The sequence below is a fragment of the Taeniopygia guttata genome, chromosome 2 (assembly GCF_048771995.1).
Source record: "Taeniopygia guttata chromosome 2, bTaeGut7.mat, whole genome shotgun sequence".
Classification (NCBI taxonomy): Eukaryota; Metazoa; Chordata; class Aves; order Passeriformes; family Estrildidae; genus Taeniopygia; species Taeniopygia guttata.
Window position 1 is genome coordinate 24579734 of NC_133026.1, and position 21976 is coordinate 24601709.

A 21976-nucleotide genomic window follows, 5' to 3' on the forward strand; every position below is an offset into this window, starting at 1 on the left:
ACAGGAACAGATTTCTTTCTTTCCCTTTCTTGATTTGTTTTGTGTTGACTTGCAGGGTGTACCTGGATCTCGTGGGCTGCCTGGAGCTGATGGCAGAGCTGGTGTCATGGTAAGACTTTTGTCTGGGTCACTATTTTTGAACCACCTTTTATATACAGATCTGCATTGCTTTTTGCTACCTCTGCCTAATTTTATTTCTTTCTTTTGGTAGGGACCTGCTGGTAACCGTGGTGCTAGTGGTCCTGTTGGTGCTAAGGGTCCTAATGGTGATGCTGGCCGTCCTGGTGAGCCTGGTCTTATGGGTCCAAGAGTAAGTTCAAGCTCTGTGGATTAAGTGTGAACTGCATAGGAAGAAAATTACTTACAATTAATGGACAAAATTATTCGGAAATCCAACTACAAAAATTCAGCATGTGTTAACCACAGTTAGTGCACTTCCACCACCATACTGAGAAAACAAGAAAAAGTTAGGAACAATTAAGAAGCATCAAAATGTTTATTGAAATTAGTTACTTTTGTTAGGGTAGCGTTTGATGGCCATGGGATGGAGCACTGTCCTCTTGTACTGGATACTGTATTGACGTCTGTAAGGGTTTCCACTTGTGATTATTTACAGAATGTGATCATTATGATCACAATTAAGGTGTGTGTGTTCTCTTTAATGAACTCAAAGGAAAGCAGACCCTACTAAAATGATGTGAAATGGCTGATGTAAATTATTTCTTTTTTATTTTACAAATGATTTCACTGAAAACAACCATTTACTTTTAGTGGTGTGGGCTGCAGCCAGATTACATTCATCTCATTACATTTATACTCCTTATTCTTTCTCTTCCTACCCTACCCTGTGAAGTAAAGGTTTGCAATGCATATATGAGTATTAGGCATCTACAAACATTGAAACACAATATCCTCCAAAGCAGACCCTAAATTAGTTTCTCTGAGTAAAACAGGTACTTCCCTATACTGATTTTCAACTGGCATGGGGGCACACACGATCAAATTAAGAGTCAGTGTGCTTCAGGTGGAAATGTGATAGCATCTACAGTCCTGTTTAAACAGTGGACACGGATAACTTGGCACCTGTGTGTGTGTGCATGCATGCATGTAGAAAAACTGGTGGTTATGTGTTGGGTGAGTAGGTTTCCTTCTAAAAACATGAAATTTTTCCTTTCTCAGGGTCTCCCAGGTCAGCCTGGAAGCCCGGGCCCTGCTGGCAAGGAAGGTCCTGTTGTAAGTATCTTGCTTTTTATTCTGTTCCCCCTTTGCGCGGGAAAGAAGGAAGTACAATTGTGTAAAGCAGACATCTCAACACTGAGCTCTAACACAACTGTGTAAAACCAGCAAGATTCTCTATTGTATTACTCAGAAGATCGAAGTGAAGCTTTCCATTCATTTCTGTGGGTGTCAGATCAGGCCTGTGTCCTGGGAGGGGAAGAAGAAATACAGAGTTCTACAAAAAGGAGAAAAAGGGAGGGATGCATGAACATGTGATGTATCAGCAATGGTGAAAAGTTAAATTGCATTTGCTTCCTGTCAGTACATATTTCTCCTAAAGCTGAATTAATTTACCTCAACCGTTATGATTTCTTTTTCTAGGGTTTTCCTGGAGCAGATGGTAGAGTTGGGCCAATTGGTCCAGCTGGTAATAGAGGTGAGCCTGGCAATATTGGATTCCCTGGACCAAAAGGTCCCACTGTAAGTACAGGACAATAACTTTGTATTACTGTGAAAGTATTTCCAGGGTCTGGAAGGGTAGGGTAGTATATCTGTAGGGTCCCAACTCTATCATTAATCCAACACATCTCCCTATATGCTCCTGCGCTGCTCATTAGGTAGCATCTGCTTAAATTTGAGAGTTCTGTTTCAAATTATTTTCCAGTTATCTAAAATATGATTAAAGAAATGAAAAAACAGTTTAATTAGCTTAGGGATATTTTGACATTTAAGTGATTAGAATAATATATGTCTATTTTATTATTTCAGCATGTCCATTTTATCATTTCTGTATATTCACATCTGTAGAAATTCTGTCAAGTTTGGCCATTAAACCAGTTTCAGAGTACTGTTATTTATGGAGCACTAGCCAAAGTTCCCTCAATTTAGAAGAAAAGCTACCAGTGACTTCAGTGGAGTTCTTTACATGTCCCACAGAGGCCACAGATAACAATCATGTCCTGGACTTGGGTGTTGCTGTACATACACACACATGCAAATACATAGTGTATTGCATAGGATACTACATGGACTGCCATGACTTACAATCTCAAAACATAAAGGCATCGAGTTTTGAAAAGATACATATTTTTGAGCTAATCTAAGTGATCCAAAAAGACAGATGGAGATTGTGTGTGTTTTAATTTGGGTTAAAGAAATATTTCAGTAAATCTTCTGCAGTGAGAGTGTAAGTCTCTGCTTAGTAGTTTAAACTGAATCTAATATGAATTGTTGGTTAACTTTTATATCTTTTTCTTTCAACTTCAGGGTGAACCTGGCAAACCTGGTGAAAAAGGCAATGTTGGTCTTGCTGGCCCACGGGTACGTGGATATATTTTATTTATCACCTTCCAGAGAGGAAAAAAAAGTAGGTTTTCCAAACCTCTGTAATAAGATAGCATTGGCTTGTGCAAGTTTGACTAAATGATGAAATTTGAAAAGCCCTTGGGAATGCATTATTTTTAGCCTTTGTCGGTGGGGACTATTACTTAATGGATACATGAAAACTCACCTTTTTGGGTATTAGTTGTGTAATTAATCATGGGGTATTATCCTATGAAGAGGAAAAATTAGCACTCCCTGTCCTTAATCCTTAGAGCACAGAGTATGGTTTCCAATTCATCCTGTAAACTTACAACTTTTTGCTCATAGTTGAAACTTACTAATTCTTCCATTTAAGGGACCGAAAAAACAGTCTTGTGTGGGAAAAATGCTATCAGCAAGGTTTCTATATTCTGTAATTCCCAAAGAAGTTTTCTTAAGTATGAATATGCTGCAATAACTAAAAAAATGATCAGAATTTAAAATTTTAAGCATCCTTAGTACCTCTGGCTTTGAAGTTCTTGAAAGTAAATGGTTAAGTTCAAAATACAGTCAGAGACATTTGCTTTTGGCACATAATCATTTAGAAATATTAGTCATATCAAATTAAGACTTTGATAATAGCTTTCTACTTGAACATATACAGGGCGCTCCTGGTCCAGAGGGAAACAACGGTGCCCAAGGTCCACCTGGAGTCACTGTAAGTAACACCCTCTGCACAAATCCAATTTGTGATTTGCTTTTCATTAATGGGACTTCCCATTGTAAAATCCACTTCCCTGTATTTCTTCTTCCAAGTTAATCAATTGTTTTTCATTGCATCCAGGGCAACCAAGGTGGAAAGGGTGAAACAGGTCCTGCTGGCCCTCCAGGCTTCCAGGTAAGTAACTGTGTGCTCTGTTCAATCTTATATGTGGTTCCCAAACCATGAAGAGCTTCTGCCTTAACTATGTTTGTATTCTTGTTTCTTTATACTTAGGGTCTGCCAGGTCCCTCGGGTCCCGCTGGAGAGGCTGGTAAACCAGGCGAGAGGGTGAGTGACAGACACAGCATTCCATGGATGGGGCAGGCATTGCTTGAGGGTTGTGTTTGCAGTGGCACACATGGTGGAGCAAGAGCCTGTTGAATCTATTTGCCAAAACAAAGCAATCAGGGTTACATGCAAACTTTAATTTGGAAAAGTCCCTTTTGCATTGGAACTTGCATCATACTTCCTTTTTAAAAGTTTTGCTATGAAACAAAGCAAAGATAGTCCTTTGCTTTTTGGGCCTTAAGTAGCAATAAAATACACTTCTTCCCCCAGAAGAGACAGTACATGAAAAATATTTTACTTCACAATTCTTTTAAAATCTTCGAAGTTCAGTGTAACCTGCACTATTCCATTTATGTTTTTGCACCTCAGCTGATTTCAAGGAATGTAAAATGGCATCCAGCTGAGGTAGTTCAGTTGAAATTCATGCTCTAGCTGCTGCACAGTTGGTGTGGGATGTACTCTGCAAATTGTGCATCCTTTGTGTCATAATCACAGTTTACATTTATAGTTACATCTGTGTCCCTGTAGAAGAGTTTACATTGCATATACCTAAAAAAGAGCTTGTAATTTAATAATTAACTCTTCGGATAAAAGAAAATATTATCTAATGTGTACCTTGAGGTACTGTGCAGCTGGAGGAAAAGGGCTTATTTCCATGTATGTAATAGATTGTCTGAAACTTCCATATGCTGCTGCAATTTGAGAATTTCCATTTGTTGTAAGAAACAAAGTACAATTTAAGCAAGTAAAATAAACTTTACCTCTATATCTACTCTCTTCTAGGGTCTTCATGGTGAATTTGGTGTCCCTGGTCCTGCTGGCCCAAGAGTGAGTAACTAATTTGAAATCTGGTACAGACTGTCTTAATAATGTGTTCAATCATGATAGTAACTATGCATGTTTCCATGTTCCTCAAGGCAAAAAGCTCTTCTCTGTTACAGAAGAGTGTATTGCAGCAGACTTACAGGAATGAAGGATAATATTCTCTGCTCTTTGTAGGTGTTAGGGTATTTGAGTTAGGGTTAACACAGTTGCCAGTTCTAGTAAACTTCTGAATAAGTATAAATATTACCCAAAAAATGATATCCTGTATTAAACTTACAATGAGACTGTGGATGATAAAGGACTGATACTGCAGTGTTACTCTGAGGCCTGATGAATATGAGGGTTTTCATCTGCAGTGCCTGTGCACACACCTTCTTAGCCTGACCATTTCAGTTCTACTATCCATTGCTAGGCAGCTCCTACCTCCCCAGTACTGTCTTTGAATTAAGAGTGGACTGAATTCAGAAACCAGAATAGTCATTAGAAGGTATTGCCTCCCAGTTCCCTTTAATTCTGAACTGTCAATAAATATCCTCAAAGAGCTTTGTGTGGATGCTTTCCTGCATGGCAGGAAGATCCCATTTATGTAGAGCAAGAAGTAGTTTATAAAGGGCTCAGTTAAGTATTTGCTTTCCAAATCCACATCTAAAGAGACTGATATTTCACCTACTTCTGTTGCTTCTTCTTTTCTTCTGACTTCCAGATTAAATATATCCAGTGACAAATATTCCCATTCACTCTTATAAGTTATTTCAATCAGTTTAAACAGCACTTTTTCTCCCTGTGGTTTAGTGCCCTGAGTCTGTATCAAAAACCATGTCTGTGCTAAACTCTCATTTTGCCATTTCATCCAAGCCAAGTTCCCTTTGTCATGGCAGTAGCAGTTATTTGCCTCTGCTCTAGCTTGCCCCAAGCATCATATATCGAGCCCTCAGTGTACTTCATCCAATATTCCAAATTAGGCCTTACTGATGCTTTATACACAAAACTAACACTTCCTAAATGTATCCCGCTGCTTGTGCTACATCATCTTTTCCTTTTACATGTCTGTGTCATATTGTTGGCTATTATCTTTCCCTTTCAGTCATTTTCACAATCAAAGCCTTCATTTACAGAAGAATTTGCAGTTTTGATGCCTAAATAAATGGCCTGGTACTTGCACTCTTGAATTTATCTCTTTGCTCTGACAGCCATTTAGCAGGTTATTCACTTCTTCCTGTGTAGTCTGCCAATCCTTCTTCCTGTTGACAAATGCTTCCTTTGTGATATTTGCATATTCCTTCTTTTTCTGCCTCTCTGTAATTAACAAAATTTATAAAACAAGTTAATTTAGGAACATCTCTACAATATAAATTAATCTGTTGCATCATTGACGCTTTCTACTGGTGAGCTAACTCCCCTTAAGTCAATTCTTTGACCACATTGTAGTTCTTACACAAATTCCAATTTTTTCAGCATAACTAAAAACTCAATTATGCCTTATTAGATTATTCACTGATGTCCAGCTTGATCACACTGAGATTATTTGAGATATCTTTAGTAAAACTGGTGTTTCTATCTCTGATAGAAGTATTGTGCATTTAAATTGAGTTTCTGGTTACTTCCATGTCTCCAGATCTATAATGCAGAATTTATCATTATACCTGTTATAATGTACAGGTCACATTAGTAGCCTTTAGGTGTTACCTTTATTATTCTCCTTGGTCACCAGGCACTCGCCACTGCAAAAATAATTGTTGGCCAGTTACTATCCCTTTAATTTCACTGCAGTCCATTATTTGTCCTAAAACACAATCTCCAGTTGATAGTAGGATGTCTGTTAACAGAACAAGCACAGTAGCTAAAATCCATGTTTGAGAAATATTAATACTTTAGTTGTCAGCTGTTGTCATGATGCAAGACTTTATTACTTCATTTTGATATTTTTGTGTCAAAAGCTGGAGTCAGTTCTTATGACAAATTTGGTTAATAGCTGCCCAGTTCTAATGAAAGGTTTATTCAGATAAACATGTGACATGCCAGTGCTTTCAGCTATAGAGCAATTCAAGGAAGCACTCAGATCAAACTGTGTCCTGCAGGGTGAGCGTGGTCCTCCTGGTGAGAGTGGTGCTGTTGGCCCTGCTGGTCCCATTGGAAGCCGTGGTCCCTCTGGCCCACCAGGCCCTGATGGTAACAAGGTATGCCTTTTCCAGCTGCCACTGCTTTAGTGTTTGAATTCCTGATCAACACAGTCCAAAACCTCTCTCCATGTGGTGAAGTTCCATCCCACTCTAGTCCACACTAATAATAAATGGGTTTATCTTTAGTAATATAGATGATGGGAGGGGAAGTCAGTTTGAATACATGTTGTCAGCTGGATATGCTGTTATACTGTTTGGAGATAGGATCTGAGATTCTGACCAAAATTCATGCTGACTTCTGTTTATACCCACACCTACCTGTACACAGGAAGCTCTTGTGTCTAGTTAGCAATATTTTCCCCCAAATATTAGAGTAGTAATAAGTGATCATCTAGCAAATGAGGATGTTGGGTTGATGCTAAGTGAATCTGGGTCTTAGTTTTCTAGATTTTCATGTCTAGTCTTTCTGCAGAAGTTTAGTTTGGAAAATGGACCTAAAACTTCAGGAGCCCACAGAATCAGAGAGAGCGTTCACATCTAGCATCTTCACTAGCTGGAAAAGTAAAACATGTACAATAGCTCGAGACAAAAATGTTACTACTCACACTGTTTACAACCAAGCAGAATGGTGGGCAGAATAGCAATGATGATTTTGTTCCAAACTGTGTGAGTGACTTGACCCTGACTTACATGATATGCTGCTGCTGCTAGGGTGAGCCTGGCAATGTTGGTGCTGCTGGTGCTCCTGGTCCTGCTGGCCCTGGTGGAATCCCAGGAGAGAGAGGTGTTGCTGGTGTTCCAGGAGGCAAGGGTGAAAAGGTAAGATGGACAACTGGCTTGTTATTGCATGCACAGGTTTAAGATACCTAAATTTCATTAACTTGGAAAAACCTGCAGGTTACCCCAATGTGACTTTTATTTACTGTGCAATTGTATTACGCAATGGTCAGCAAGTAGAGGTTTTGTTTGTCTAACGGGCTGACTGTCTTTTCTAATGTGCCATCCTAAAACTTTTTTAAAAACACTATGTATTGACATGAAGATTAATGAAGAGCTGTAGGCTGTATTGATAAAAAAAGAGAGAGAGAGAACAGAGTGCTGATCTGGTTTCTTGACTCTAGTGATGCCCTGAAAATAACTTTTTGTTATATAAAACATGTGGTATTTTATGTGTCCACCCATATGACATCATTGTTTTTAATAGCTGTTTTCTTGCTTCATATAGAAGGTATAACATGAATACCTAGAAGAACTTTTACAAATGGATCTCTCTTGACCGAAAGAAAAGAGATTTTGAGGGGGATTTAGATTCATCATTTGTAATATACATGGACATGGTTTTCAATTTTTAATTCCATTCAGAATTCCTGGTACCTGAGAAGAAGCCAAGAAGGCTTCCCATGACAGATGCAGGTTTATTCTGAAAAGCATGTCAGCACCCTTTCCAAACATTAGCTTTGCCAGTCAGTACCTACTCAGCAATAAGAACAAAATAATCAATGCTCGTTTCTCCAGAAAACCTAGCATAAGGTTTTTGTATGATGTCTAAGTAATGCACAGATACTCAGCAAAGAGCTCAAGACTTCCTTGATACAAACTTTCGTGTTCACTACCAATCAATTTTTCCCACTGTGTGTTCCAGGGTGCCCCAGGTCTGAGAGGTGATACAGGTGCAACAGGAAGAGATGGTGCTCGTGTAAGTGTCTTCTGGTTCTACTTGACTTTACCTTGCTACACCTCAGAACTAAAATAACTGAGAAAAATGTTCAGAACTTGCATTTCCCACTGTATTGCATTACTGGTTGTATCTGCTCATTTTTGATACAAATCAATTTAATTTTGTTGCCCCTTTTCCTAGTATGATTGAATTCAGGGGAAGAGAGAGAAAAGTGATCACTTCTCATGCATCCAAGCAGAGAAATTACATGAGCAGAGTATTTCACAGACATTGCACAGCTGTTCAGTGTGACAGTGTCCTCTTTAATTTCATGGGCTCAGCCCAGACAGCCTGCAAAGGCAGCCTGCAAAGTTACACAAAACTACCCTTAATTTGAGATTTCAGGTGTCTTCCTTAGGATTCATACTTTGGGAAGGAAAAGCAGAACAGGTTTTGTTTTATAAAAGCATGTATCCTTTATATTGAGAATATCTGAAAGAAAGTTAGTTACACACCTTTCTCAAGGGGGAAAGAGAAAGCTTATTTAAAGTAGTTGGTCCTGCTTACCTTTTGTTTGAAACAGTGTCCTATCTCTTGGCCTGTAGGGTCTCCCTGGTGCTATTGGTGCTCCTGGCCCTGCTGGTGGTGCTGGTGATCGGGTAAGTCTGCTCTTTGAATGAAAAATGCCTTGTTGATACTATTTACTCACACAAATATTAAAGATGAGTTCCATAAAAACCAATTCCATCTTTCTAGTTTGCACCAATTATTTAAGTTTTTCAGATTCAGGATGCAAAGGCTTTTCAGACTATTCAGTGAAGCTTGCCATAGGATCACAAACCTTTTTCTAAAAGGGTAGGAAAGGGGATACAAATCTGCATGGCAGTGGGTTATATCTGGAGAGGATTCTGATTCAGCCTTGGGCTGAGGTTGAACTCCACAATGATACTCACACTGTGAGAGATTTTGATACGATGATGAATAACCACACGTTAGCTCAGACTGATATTTTATGCTGTCTGAGAATCATTAGATATTATTAATACAGGGTCTATCAAAACCAGAAGCATTTTCAGTAACATCCCCTGTACTGGAGATCCAAGGAGACTCACTATACATATCTGTACCACAGGAGCATTCCTGTTCTGGCTGCAGTTAGATCATTTCCCAGAGTCAAAATGTTTTGTCTGTCTTTTAGGGAGAAGGAGGTCCTGCTGGTCCTGCTGGTCCTGCTGGTGCCCGTGGTATCCCTGTAAGTTGTAATTTCTACAGTTATTGCTGTATCAAAAACATGATGTTCAGAAAACTGCTCTTTTAAAGACTGTTCTAACCAATCATCTCTTTGTCCTCACTCTAGGGTGAACGTGGTGAGCCTGGTCCTGTAGGTCCCAGTGGATTTGCTGGACCCCCTGTGAGTTTTGTTTGCACTTTCCTTATATTGATGCCATAACCTTCCTCTATTTCCTCTGCAAAGCTTTCAATTCCTCATTTTGTCTGTTTTTCTGCCCACAGGGTGCAGCTGGTCAGCCTGGTGCTAAAGGCGAGCGTGGGCCCAAAGGACCTAAGGGTGAAACTGGACCAACAGGTGCCATTGGCCCAGTCGGTGCTTCTGGACCACCAGTAAGTGAATTGTGTCTTTGTGAAATGCATAGTTCTCAACTGTGCCATGCAAGCAAAATATTAGCCTGAAAGCCTTGAATTCTGAAAAGGTAATGAAAGAAAAACAAAACTTCAAGCTAGGCTGTGAGAAAAGTTACCATGCTGATTTTCACACATTATGTAAATTTTATCAATCTATTTATGTGGGCTCAGATCATGAGTCTGGAACTGAAATGAAGAGAAAATAATAACTAATTTTCAACTTGCTCTGAAGATCAGCAAAATCACTCTGTCTTGGACCATTCAGGGGGTGATTGTGGGTAAGTTCTGAGATGAGGACATTGACCTTTTTCTCTCAAAGATGGGATGTGCTGTTACAGTCTGATTTTCCGACTCAGTCATCCAGAAGCATGTGTGCAAATTTGTCTGTGCGCCCATTTGCACATAGGCTTCTCATGTGCTGGCACCTTTATGGCCCAAAGTTGTATTCTGCCTCACATGCATATTACTGGGAAACTGCTTGAAATGATGCAGAAAGTCAGACCTGCATACTTCAAATACCACAAAGTGTTGCAGGATAGTGTGGCTTGGGTTATTTATTGTATGATTTTAATACCAATAGCAGGCTCTCACACTAAGTGGCTGTATTAGTCACACAGTGCAAACAGAGGATTTGATGATTTTGCCCTGTTTTCACATTTTGACTCCAGATTTGTTTAGATGCATGTAACATTTGCAAGGAAATTAATCTGAATCATAAATGCCTTATGCAACTTTTCTCGGGCCTTATGATACCAATTTAAAATGTATGTGAGAATTTAATACCCTGCTGTCAGGATAGGCTGCATGGTTTTGGGCCCAGTCCTCCTGCTGGTGTAAAAATCACCCTTTGCTTTCACAATAGTGAGACTGAGCCCTTGTTTTAAATAGAGAGTATTAATTATCTTTGCTTGATCCATCACTCTTTTTCAATCCTTCATACTTAGGGTCCTGCTGGTGCTGCTGGTCCTGCTGGCCCTCGTGGTGATGCTGGTCCTCCTGTAAGTCTTCAGGCTTTTAGTACTGACATTGTTGCTTTTCATGAAGTTATTGTTTCCTTCAAACCTAATCTTCATTTTCAAATTTGTTTTTAGGGCATGACTGGTTTCCCTGGTGCTGCTGGAAGAGTTGGTCCTCCTGGCCCTGCTGTAAGTAACTAATGAAGAAATGTAATGGGAGATAAGTCAGAAGCTGCTTTGCCTAGGGATAATCCTAACTTTTGTTTCATTGATGTGAATCATAATTGCACTGGAATAACCTCAAATCCTTATAGAATTGGATGAGAAAAAAAAATCTAATTCTTTAGAGTACAGCCTATGCATTTAATTTGTGAGTTTTATCAAAACATCTATCAAGCATCCCTATGCTTATTGAAGTACCCAACCATTTCCAACAATCAGTGTTTATTTGCTTTTGTTCAAATCAATGGATATCCAATTACTCATGATGGAGTGGAATAAAAAGAACATGTCCAATCTGCAGAAGAATATTAAGGTTATTGTATGTCTCCATTTTCTAAAGTACCTGCAGTTCTAGTCCCTAAGGAGGGACTAGTGAGGGCAAACTCAGTCTGTTTTGGAATGTGAATCCTTTTTATTTTTCAGCAAGAAATTCTCATTCTAGATTCACATTTGTAGTCTTTTCTTTTCAAAGGTGTTTCCAACCTTTACCAAAAAGCACTTCTTTTCTTAGTCACTCTAGATTTAAATAAATTTTAAATCCCATTCCCCAAAGCAAATAATCTGTTGAATTGGAAGATATTGGGGTTTTTTTTTCTCATGGATTTTATAGTTGCAATTAATGTCTCCAAGAGACATATCTATATTTCCTACTAAATTTTGCTACTTTAAGCTGCCCAGAGTTTAAAAAAAAAAAGTCAAATAATTCTACTGCTTCCAGCTCTCCACTGCTAACAAAGCAATAGAAGTTGCGGCTTTGGAGTAGCTGATGACCTGTTTATTGCAAGGGACTATTTTTTCACATGGACTTAAAATGAAATTTTATCCTCAGGTCTATACTGTAATGGTTTTGTATTCATACTCAATCCTAGGGCATCACTGGTCCCCCTGGTCCTCCTGGCCCAGCTGGCAAAGATGGTCCTCGAGGTCTACGTGGTGATGTTGGACCAGTCGGCCGCACTGGTGAACAAGGTATTGCTGGCCCACCTGGTTTTGCTGGTGAGAAAGGTCCATCTGGAGAAGCTGGTGCTGCTGTAAGTTACTGAGTGTCACATCTCATTAAATATGTTTATCTTCATGTGAATGTTATGGCTTCTGAGATACTTTTGGTGTTTGTGAAGGGCTTTTCGACTTTATCCACAAATTTAGCAAAGCCTTTAAGTAGAAGTTCCACTGAGACATAAGAAATTGTTCATAGGTATGCTTGACAAACATACTATAAAAAGTGAGCCCGATCCCTGGATCAGGGTTTTCTTTTTCTTTTTCTCTTGTGGTGAGTTGTATCTTTCTCTAACTACAGAAGAAACTGATATTTAGTTTGAGAAAAGGAAGCACATATTCTACTCTGAAATTGATCCTCATGGATAGAAAAACAAGGAACCTGTGAATGTCCATTTAGAACAATCTCAATTCATAGCTGCATCAGAAACTTTGATTTGTGGGAATCACAAGGTTAAAGTTGTCTTCCCACAGGTTGATGTAGAATTATGCAAATAAACTAATTACTTTTGAGTATCTTTAAGCTTTCACATCCAGAATTACTGGCTTTTCTTAAAAGTCATACATGTTTCTGTCTTACTGAAGTAAGCACTTGTGTGAAATACCACAATTGTTACTCAACAAAAAAATACAGAAATTTCTTCTGTGATCTGCAAAAATTGTAACCGAGAATGCAGTTTTCAATATCATTGTATGATGTGTATGTTACATTTATTTTTGTCAGTTAATATAAATATTATTCTTTTCATGTCATAGGGTCCTCCTGGTACCCCAGGTCCTCAGGGTATTCTTGGTGCTCCTGGTATCCTTGGTCTGCCAGGCTCTCGGGGAGAACGCGGTCTTCCAGGCATCTCTGGAGCAACAGTGAGTATATGATTAGTTAACTGCTTTAAACAGATAACATGTAATTAAAAAGAAAAAAACCCAAACACATTGAGGTCCTGTCTTATGGGAAGCCAGGGAGATGCAGGTTATGCTGTTTCCATTGCTGTTGGAAACAGAGGATATGGACCTACCAGATATAGATCAGTGGAAGAAATAACGGCTTGTTGCAGACAAACCAGAATTATCTGCAGGTGAGCAAATTTCTGAATGTCAGAAATATTAAGGTTTCTAGTAGTAACATTGTGAATGAAGATAACATTTGATATAGATAGGTATGTTTCTTGTGTCCTGATTCTTTTTTCCTTCCCAAACTCATTGTAGAGAAATGTTGCTCTTAGATAAAGGCTAGAAGTTCTGTAAGACTGGTTTGTGTTGTACTATAATGTCACATTTTGTTACAACTGTTCCTGTATTAGGGTGAACCTGGTCCCCTGGGTGTTTCTGGTCCTCCTGGTGCCCGTGGTCCCTCTGGTCCTGTGGGTTCTCCTGGTCCAAATGGTGCTCCTGGTGAAGCTGGACGTGATGTAAGCTGGTTTTTTATCCTCGTCAGGTTGCTTTTTCTTTATTCTGATCCAAATACAAATACTTGGAAAAAGTGGATGAACCCGGAGGCTGTTCTGCTAGCAAACTTGTGCAATGTCTTCAGAGAAAATTATATCAGGATTTTATAGACATGGATTCCTATGCCAACTAGGTGACAGACATTTTAAAGCACAAGTTGTGTCTGAAATACATCCTGATACATACACTCAGAATCTTTTCACTTTTTACTTAAATGCCAAGCAAGGTGGAATGGGGAACATACATATCTCATGAAAGTATAAAAATTGCAGCCTTATCAGGGAAGCTTATTTGATAAACTGAAGCATAGTTAATATGTTGTTAATACAAATCTTCCAGAGACTTTGCAGAATTTCAAAGAGAACAGAGAATAGTAATTCAAAAATCCTGAACTTTGTTTCACTGGAATTTTCTGAAGGAAAATGGGTTTTTTTGGACACAGCCTAAGTGCTCAAGTGAAATTAATATTCACAAAGGAAACCATTTAACCTTACAAAGTACCACAGCAAAGTAATTTAGTTGTGGCTATTCTTTAGGTTCTTTTCCCTCCACTGGCATTTTTCATCTAAAAAGAAAGTCTCAGTTTTAAGAGTGCAAGCTAGTGAAGAGCACTATTATCTTTGCCTTTTCATTTAGAGAAATGTTGCAAAGCCCAGTAATTTTTTTCTTTACTGAACTTTTAAAACCTCAAGTTTGAAGACCATTTTAGTTTTCTCAGAACATTAGTATATTTAAGGCATTTGAGAATGGCATGTATAAGGAAGAGGTTTTTTCTCTTTAAGATTTATACTATCCTACCTCAATATCTTCTTATTCTCACTGTAAGCAATTAGTCTGAGACACAGTTCTTTGTGAGATGAAAGGTGATGAAATTTAGCAAATTTTTTAATGGTATTTTAATAGGGCAATCCTGGAAATGATGGTCCTCCAGGCCGTGATGGTGCACCTGGTTTTAAGGTAACTCGTTTCTTTTTCTTTTATTTCATTGTCATGGAAGAAATATTCCAGTATGTGTAAGTCAGTAATAACACAATGTTTCTCCTCTTGCATTCCTTTGCTCCCAGGGTGAGCGTGGTGCTCCTGGTAGTCCTGGTCCCAGTGGTGCTCTGGGTGCTCCTGGTCCTCATGGCCAAGTTGGTCCTTCTGGAAAGCCTGGAAACCGTGGTGAACCTGTAAGTTGATGAGACTTTCTAGATTAAGGTCTAAGAGGACTAAGACTTGTCTATCATATATACAAAGTACATCCCACTGCTGCAATGTATAGATAATTACTTCACTTTCTCCAGAGATGTGTTGAGCATGGAACCCTCATTAGAACAATATACAGCAGTGACATGTATTCTCTATTCTTGTTTCAGGGCCCTGCTGGTGCTGTTGGTCCTGCTGGTGCATTTGGTCCAAGAGGTCTTGCTGTAAGTCTGATTTTTAAATACATTACCACATTGATGCTAGAAGAGAAAACGTGGTTTATCAATAAGGACTCATAACTGTGATCAAAGGGCCCAAAAAGTAATGCTTAAGGACCTGAAACTATTTAGGAACTTAGAATCGCAGTTAGCATTCTCTTCTGTGGGATCAGTCCTGAAGCTTTTGGGATTGGCACTCTTCCTGAGTGTGTTAAGGGGATGTCCATTATATATATTGCGATATGACTTAATGTAGAATATTTACATTTAATTCTTGCTTTGACAGGAGTATGTTCTTGAAGCCTTCTAATTTATTCCCTTGAAACCTATACCCCTTTCTAGGGCCCACAAGGTGCACGTGGTGAGAAAGGTCTACCTGGTGATAAGGGACCTAGAGGTCTGCCTGGCTTGAAGGGGCACAATGGATTGCAGGGTCTTCCTGGTCTTGCTGTAAGTAAATGATTTTCAGGGTTTTGAATATAAAGAGGAAAAAAAAAAAAACAAAACAAAATAAGGTCTTACCAGCAAAGAATTACATATGCACAATACAATATGTTAATACCACTTACTCCACTCTGCAGCACCTTTCAAATGAAGAGTCATAGTCTCTTTAACATTCAACATTTTTTATACAAAATGGGAGATTCTGGTATTGGTTTTGGAACTGTGACTACCATTAGTTCCCTTGAAGCTTAATTCCATTCGGCTAACAAAGAATGAAAAAAATCTTCTACTTTTGTTTTAGTATTATTTCTTACTTTGGCCAGAAAGTGTAAAACTTTTAACTTAGAAAAGCTGAAGTAATGTGTGGATTTTCTTCCCTTTAAATTTGGGTATCAACATTAGGAATTCTGACTTTTCTTTTAAATACTTTCTGATCTTCTCTGAAGATTGTATAGGTTATCCTCTTAAATTGTATAGGTTATCCTCTTAAATATATCTTGATGCCCTCTCTCCTCTCTTCCCAAAACAAACATTTTATACCCTAACTCCACTAATAAATGTCATTAGCCCTAGATTCCCATTCTCTGAACCCAAATACACATTATGTACATTTCCCTCTTGAATCAAGCAAACACAAACATATTCCACTGCTCTTTTTTTGATGACTGTGTATCTTTCCCCATAGGGCCAGCATGGTGATCAAGGTCCTCCTGGTAACATTGGCCCTGCTGGCCCAAGGGTAAGTGAATTACAGAATATATTCAAATAACTCTCATTCTCTTTGTGCAATATATATGTATGCTCCCATCCATATGAATCCCTATTTGTAGCATTTTTTGTGTCATTTAAACTGTTCAAATTTCCATTTAGGGTCCACCTGGTCCTTCTGGTCCTCCTGGTAAAGATGGTCGCAATGGTCTCCCTGGACCTATTGGCCCTGCTGGTGTGCGTGGCTCTCATGGTAGCCAAGGTCCTGCTGTGAGTATAGCCTTTTTTTTTTTTTTTTGATTTAACACATTTATGTTATACTATAAGCCTAGTAATTCCGTCACTTCAGAAGCCTAGAAGTTTAATAATGCATATGGTTTTATTTCTTAAAAAAGACATTTAATATTAGGGAAATGTTTAATAGACATGAACTAAAACATTTTCTTTGCTCCTTATGGCCAGAGTGCTAATGCACAAAGGAGATGTGGTAGTGCTGCACTGTGCATCTTCCATTGCTTCAACCCAGAGCAGTCACCACAGGGCAAGTCCATGTGTGCTGCCTCCAATTAGAGCTGAGAGTGCCAGGAGTTAACCAGGAGTATGCATGTGTGGAAGGATTTCATTAAAAGTACCATATCTCTAACAGAATGCTTTTTGTCTTCTGCTTTTGAAAAACTTCAGGGTCCTCCTGGTCCTCCTGGTCCCCCTGGCCCACCTGGTCCTAATGGTGGTGGATATGAAACTGGTTTTGATGCAGAATACTACCGGGCTGATCAGCCTTCTCTCAGACCCAAGGATTATGAAGTTGATGCCACTCTGAAAACACTGAACAACCAAATTGAGACGCTGCTGACCCCAGAAGGCTCCAAAAAGAACCCAGCTCGCACCTGCCGTGACCTCAGACTTAGCCACCCAGAATGGAGCAGCGGTATGTTAGTGCCAGATGTTTGTTCTTTCTGTCTCAGGGAGCACTTCCAGGGCATTAGCTTTCTTCAAAGAAAGGTATCCTTGGCCATGTGGCAAAAATACTAAATGACCAATGAAGTTTTTTCTGCCTCCACTGAAAATACAGTTACATCATGAAAAGATTTGTTGATATTGTTGCACATTATTGCAATAATTTTCCAAAATAATACAAAAATATTTAACCCTTTCTTTTAAATACAGTTTCTTATACATTAACAATCCAAAATATCTGTATCCCACTTATCACCTTAATATTGCACCTAGCTGTGATATTTATGGCCTGAGTTCCCATATCAGACAAGTGAATATGAACTGCATGCAAAGTTTATGCTGAGTGAACCATGATTCACATTTCTTCCCTCAACGGCAGGCTTCTACTGGATTGACCCCAACCAAGGCTGCACTGCAGATGCCATTAGAGTATACTGTGATTTTTCCAATGGTGAGACTTGCATCTATGCCAACCCTGACAATATTCCTGCTAAGAACTGGTATATCAACAAGAATCCCAAGGACAAGAAGCAGCACATATGGTTTGGTGAAACTATCAATGGTGGCAGCCAGGTAAGTGATGTATGGCAGGGTGATTGTTTCCTACAGCACTGTCTGAAAAGTTTTCAATTTGCTAGCTCTCTGAAGCAAGCAGATAAATTAAAGAAAAACATCAATGTTTTTAATTTATATTTTTTACATAAAACACATACAATTCTATTCCTGGAAAGATATTTATATTATACATCATATTCTGAATGCATGCCACCATAACATTCAGAATTGTTGGTGTAAGTAAAAACAAGAACTACTACTTGCACATTAGATACTGTCCCAGCACATTGCAAATACATCACTTTCATACAGCTAAGGAGCTTAATTCTTAAATGAAATTGAGTTGATATTGTGATGAAGTGTCTACGATGAGATTTAATCACATTGGATCAGAGCAGTCTAGGGTCCTGTTTCTTAGAGGGTCAAAAAGTAAATGCTGTAAAAAGAATATAAGAGTGAAGAAAACATTTGTACTATCCACAGACACTATTAAATTAAAAAAAATTCAAAATTCTATCAAAAAAGGTTTCCCGGTTTTATTGAGACAGGCATTGTTTGTGTGTAGCTTTGAGAACAGTAGATTTTCTTCCTTGAACTTTACCTGATCTTGTCTCTGAATTCATGTAAACTGTTAACACCATACCTTGGAACAGAACTCTACAGTTCAACTACATCCACTCATGTCTGGTTGTCAGTCTACCTCCTCCTACTTTTATTTCATATTCTTTAGCTCTGGAGTTGCAATAGAAAAGTGACTGCAGACTTCGAATTCTTTTTTTTTAAAGTTACTAGCTGTCATGGTTTAAGCTCAGATAGAAATTAGATACCACTGCCACTTGCTCAACTCCTCTCTCTTCCCTACAATCCACCGTAGTAGAAGGGGGCAGAGAATCAAAGTAAAACTGGCATGTTGAGATAAAAACAGTTTCATATTTGAAATTAAAATATAGTAACAATGGTAAATAATAATAAAAAGGAAAGCAGTACATGATGCAAAATGTCATTGCTGACCACCTGATGACTGGCGTCACACCCCCCCTGTTTCCTGAACTCAGATTGGTTGCCCTTTTGGGTTACTTCATCCCAGTTTATATACTGGGCACTATTTTTATGGTGTTAAATATCCCTTTGATCAGCCCAGGTCACCTGTCCCAGCTATGCTCCCTCCTAGTTTCTTTTGCCCACTTCCTCACTGGCAGAGCATGAGACACACCAGAAAAAAAAAAAAAAAAAAAAGTCCTTGACTTAGGATAATCACAACTTAGCAAAATCCAAAACATCCGTGTGTTTTCAACACCATTCTCATTCCAAATCCAAAACACAGCACTGTATCAGCAACTGAGAAGAAATTAACCGCACCCTAGCTGAAACCAGGACACTAGAGCAGCTATCAAACATTTTCATTACAAACATCCTCCTTTCCCCCACAATACAACTGACTGGGTTCCTCTCTGTTTTTCAGTTTGAATACAATAGTGAAGGAGTGACCTCCAAGGATATGGCCACCCAACTTGCCTTCATGCGTCTGCTGGCCAACCATGCCTCCCAGAACATCACCTACCACTGCAAGAACAGCATTGCCTACATGGATGCAGAAACTGGCAACCTTAAGAAGGCTGTTGTGCTGCAGGGATCCAATGACGTTGAGCTACGAGCTGAAGGCAACAGCAGATTCACTTTCAGTGTTCTCGAGGATGGCTGCTCTGTAAGTAACACAGAAACCACGGGTGTGGTGACTGCCCAGGCATAAGCATGTGATTAGGGATAGAGTTGTGCTTTAATTCAGAATTAGATTATTGGTCAAACCAGCAAAATTTTGCCTGGTGAAGATACGTAGCATACAAACCCAATCATGGCAGATCCTTAACAAGTGATAAGGAAAAGGTTACAAAAAAATCCTACCTTGTACTGTACATGTAGCCAAAAAAAGAGTTTTCAGAGGGACCAGATCCAAATTCTATGTAAACAGAAGATTGATAAGCAAAAATGCACATGCTATAGAAGGGGCAGGATCTTTAAGTTCTGAAAGAATCAGGCAGGGTTCTCTTTGGAATCTAACATCAGTGTGAATAAAATAGTAGCTTACATACAGCATCCCATTGGACTACAGAAGATTCACGTAAATATTTTCTCTATATTGGAGATCTCAATAGTTGGATGTGGATATCTGATTTGCAAACAGTACAAGCAAAATTAATACGAAATTATTTCAGAAATTATCCATTCAGGTGAAACAATTCTTAATACTGTAAGCAATGCAATAACAACTGCAATGAATCTTCTCTTACAGAGAAAGAACAACGAATGGGGCAAAACAATCATTGAATACAGAACAAATAAGCCATCCCGCTTGCCCATCCTTGACATTGCACCTTTGGATATTGGCGGCGCTGACCAAGAATTCGGTTTGGACATTGGCCCAGTCTGTTTTAAATGAATGAACTAAAATTAACTTAAAGCCTCTCCCAAATTACTCTCTTGTCATTTCTTTTTATAATGAAAGCTGACTCCTTCCATTTCTTCTGTTCATCTACTTGCTTAAACTCTGGGCCAAAGAGAAGGAGAAGAATTGATTGGAGCATTGTGCAATGAAATTTAATACAACCCCAAATGGACTTGGAAGTCTTTGAAGATTTAACACCTTGTGTTGGGAAATGTCAACCTTTGTAAAGAAAAAAAAAAAAAACCAAAATAAAAAGTCATGAAAGTTTGCACCACTTGTGGCCTTTGAATATCTTCCACAGAGGAAGTTTAAATCCATGACTTCCAAAGGTTTAAACTACCTCATACACTAAATCAAGAGTGATCCGCATCTTTTGTAGGAACTTCTCCATATGATCTGAGGTACTTTCAATTCCACTCAAAATACAGTGGTGCTATTTGCATAATTACAGAGTATCTCCAATACTTGAACTTTGATGGTGCTAGTGGCATTTAAAGTATTGCTTCTCTGTTTCTTTGAAGTCTGTCTTAAAACTTAGGATGTCCTGTCTCACCCACAGCTTAAGCATGTGGATAATTTTTCTTCTTCTTTGTCTTCTTCCTCCAAAATCAGGTGTTCCCACTTTCAAATTGCATTTCAATCTTCTACTATGGGTAAAACAAAGGTCATCATTTCTCAAAAAAGAAAGAAAATGTATTTTGTATATGTGAGATGTTTAAATAAATTGTGAAAAAATGAAATAAAGCATGTCCAGTGGTCCAAAAGAAACTATTTAATTATTTGCTTAGACGCATTGGAGATTCTCACACCAAGATTTTAGCACGATGCTATAAAGCATTTTGTTAAAGCCTCAAAAGGTTGCCTACAACTCCCTTAAGGGTGTGATTGTCTACTTGACTCTTCATTTCAATACTAACTTCTGAGAAGTTCTCAAGAAACTCACTCAGTAACTCTGTGTCTCAAAGTATGAGAAGTTCAGCAGCAGAAATAATTCCATTCTTCTTTTCATCTACAAAATAGGATTAATGGCAGCAAGAAGGATCATCTCACTTAAAGGTGGAAGGAAAATGAAGTTTCTCTCTTTAACTTGAGGACAGAAAGCTCCTGACTGTTAATAGAGCTGTGCTGGCTGATGCTGTGCTGTAATCAGCAGTGCCTATGCACTTCAGAAAGGATGTGCAGAAGTCTATGCCAAGAATCTCAAATTTATTTTTTTTGTGAGGAAGGTCAGTGTTAGGCCCTTACAGTTTATTCAGATGTGTATGAGACACAGAACCATATGCTTTTACTAACCTTAATGATTTACTTTCACACAAACCACCATCAGAAGCAAAGACTTTTTCTCAGAGACCATTTAGAAGACTGCTGAAAACCCGAAATGAACTGCAACTCCAACAGCCATGTTTTTGTAGTTGGGAAGGAGTTTGAGAGAACCCACAGAGGATCATGAAGGCAACAGCAAAAGCATGTAAGGCAAGAGGTGAAATGGCCAGACAGAACCCCCAAAGAGTGACATGAAGAAAATATCCAGAATAAAGGCCCCGTAACCTCAAGAAAGCACCACTCCAAAGATTAGCAGCTGAGAGTCGGAAGGCTGCTCCACAATGGTACAAGGGGGAATAAGCACTAAAATCTGTTTCTAAATATTTTTTTTTTTCGTTCCTGCTTGCAATGAACCGATTAAGGAAAATAGGGCAACATGAAAACATGATCTTGGGTGCAGCTGCTACGTGCCTGCAGCTTTGTGCTGAATTAGTAAAAATGGGAATTTCCTTTATGAAATATAACCCATTTTTTCTTCACTAAATAAAACATACTGTAGGTAAATACCTGCATTTACTCAGTGGACCATGATGATTCTTAAAATACTATTATCTTTTTTTTACCTTTTCAAAATAAGTTTGTTGTTGTAAAAACAGTAATTCAATGTTTGAAAACAGTAAAGACTTTCTTTCTTTGTATAGATTATCTACAAAATGGAAAGTTTCTACAAGGACTGAAAAGCTAAAATTTCATCCCCGAGGTTATG

At 38.6% G+C, this 21976-nt stretch overlaps 1 protein-coding gene across 3 annotated transcripts in view; it reads left to right on the top strand.

The window, feature by feature from the left end:
* The window catches only part of COL1A2 (collagen type I alpha 2 chain), a 39128-nt gene extending 18413 nt beyond the window's left edge, over window positions 1-20715 (top strand). For 2 of the 3 annotated variants that reach the window (XM_072925543.1, XM_072925544.1), the window contains 31 exons: window positions 56-109; window positions 212-310; window positions 1180-1233; window positions 1600-1698; window positions 2485-2538; window positions 3185-3238; window positions 3365-3418; window positions 3518-3571; window positions 4355-4399; window positions 6475-6573; window positions 7228-7335; window positions 8159-8212; window positions 8779-8832; window positions 9372-9425; window positions 9531-9584; window positions 9686-9793; window positions 10759-10812; window positions 10906-10959; window positions 11862-12023; window positions 12745-12852; window positions 13290-13397; window positions 14338-14391; window positions 14499-14606; window positions 14793-14846; window positions 15183-15290; window positions 15970-16023; window positions 16155-16262; window positions 16674-16920; window positions 17329-17522; window positions 18967-19209; window positions 19795-20715. In XM_072925543.1, the coding sequence (XP_072781644.1) occupies window positions 56-109; window positions 212-310; window positions 1180-1233; window positions 1600-1698; window positions 2485-2538; window positions 3185-3238; window positions 3365-3418; window positions 3518-3571; window positions 4355-4399; window positions 6475-6573; window positions 7228-7335; window positions 8159-8212; window positions 8779-8832; window positions 9372-9425; window positions 9531-9584; window positions 9686-9793; window positions 10759-10812; window positions 10906-10959; window positions 11862-12023; window positions 12745-12852; window positions 13290-13397; window positions 14338-14391; window positions 14499-14606; window positions 14793-14846; window positions 15183-15290; window positions 15970-16023; window positions 16155-16262; window positions 16674-16920; window positions 17329-17522; window positions 18967-19209; window positions 19795-19941 (2901 nt within the window). In that variant the 3' untranslated portion in view covers window positions 19942-20715. The remainder of the gene's footprint in view (window positions 1-55; window positions 110-211; window positions 311-1179; window positions 1234-1599; window positions 1699-2484; window positions 2539-3184; window positions 3239-3364; window positions 3419-3517; window positions 3572-4354; window positions 4400-6474; window positions 6574-7227; window positions 7336-8158; window positions 8213-8778; window positions 8833-9371; window positions 9426-9530; window positions 9585-9685; window positions 9794-10758; window positions 10813-10905; window positions 10960-11861; window positions 12024-12744; window positions 12853-13289; window positions 13398-14337; window positions 14392-14498; window positions 14607-14792; window positions 14847-15182; window positions 15291-15969; window positions 16024-16154; window positions 16263-16673; window positions 16921-17328; window positions 17523-18966; window positions 19210-19794) is intronic. The other variant, XM_032746668.3, reaches the window with a different exon arrangement.
* Window positions 20716-21976: the final 1261 nt, after the last annotated feature.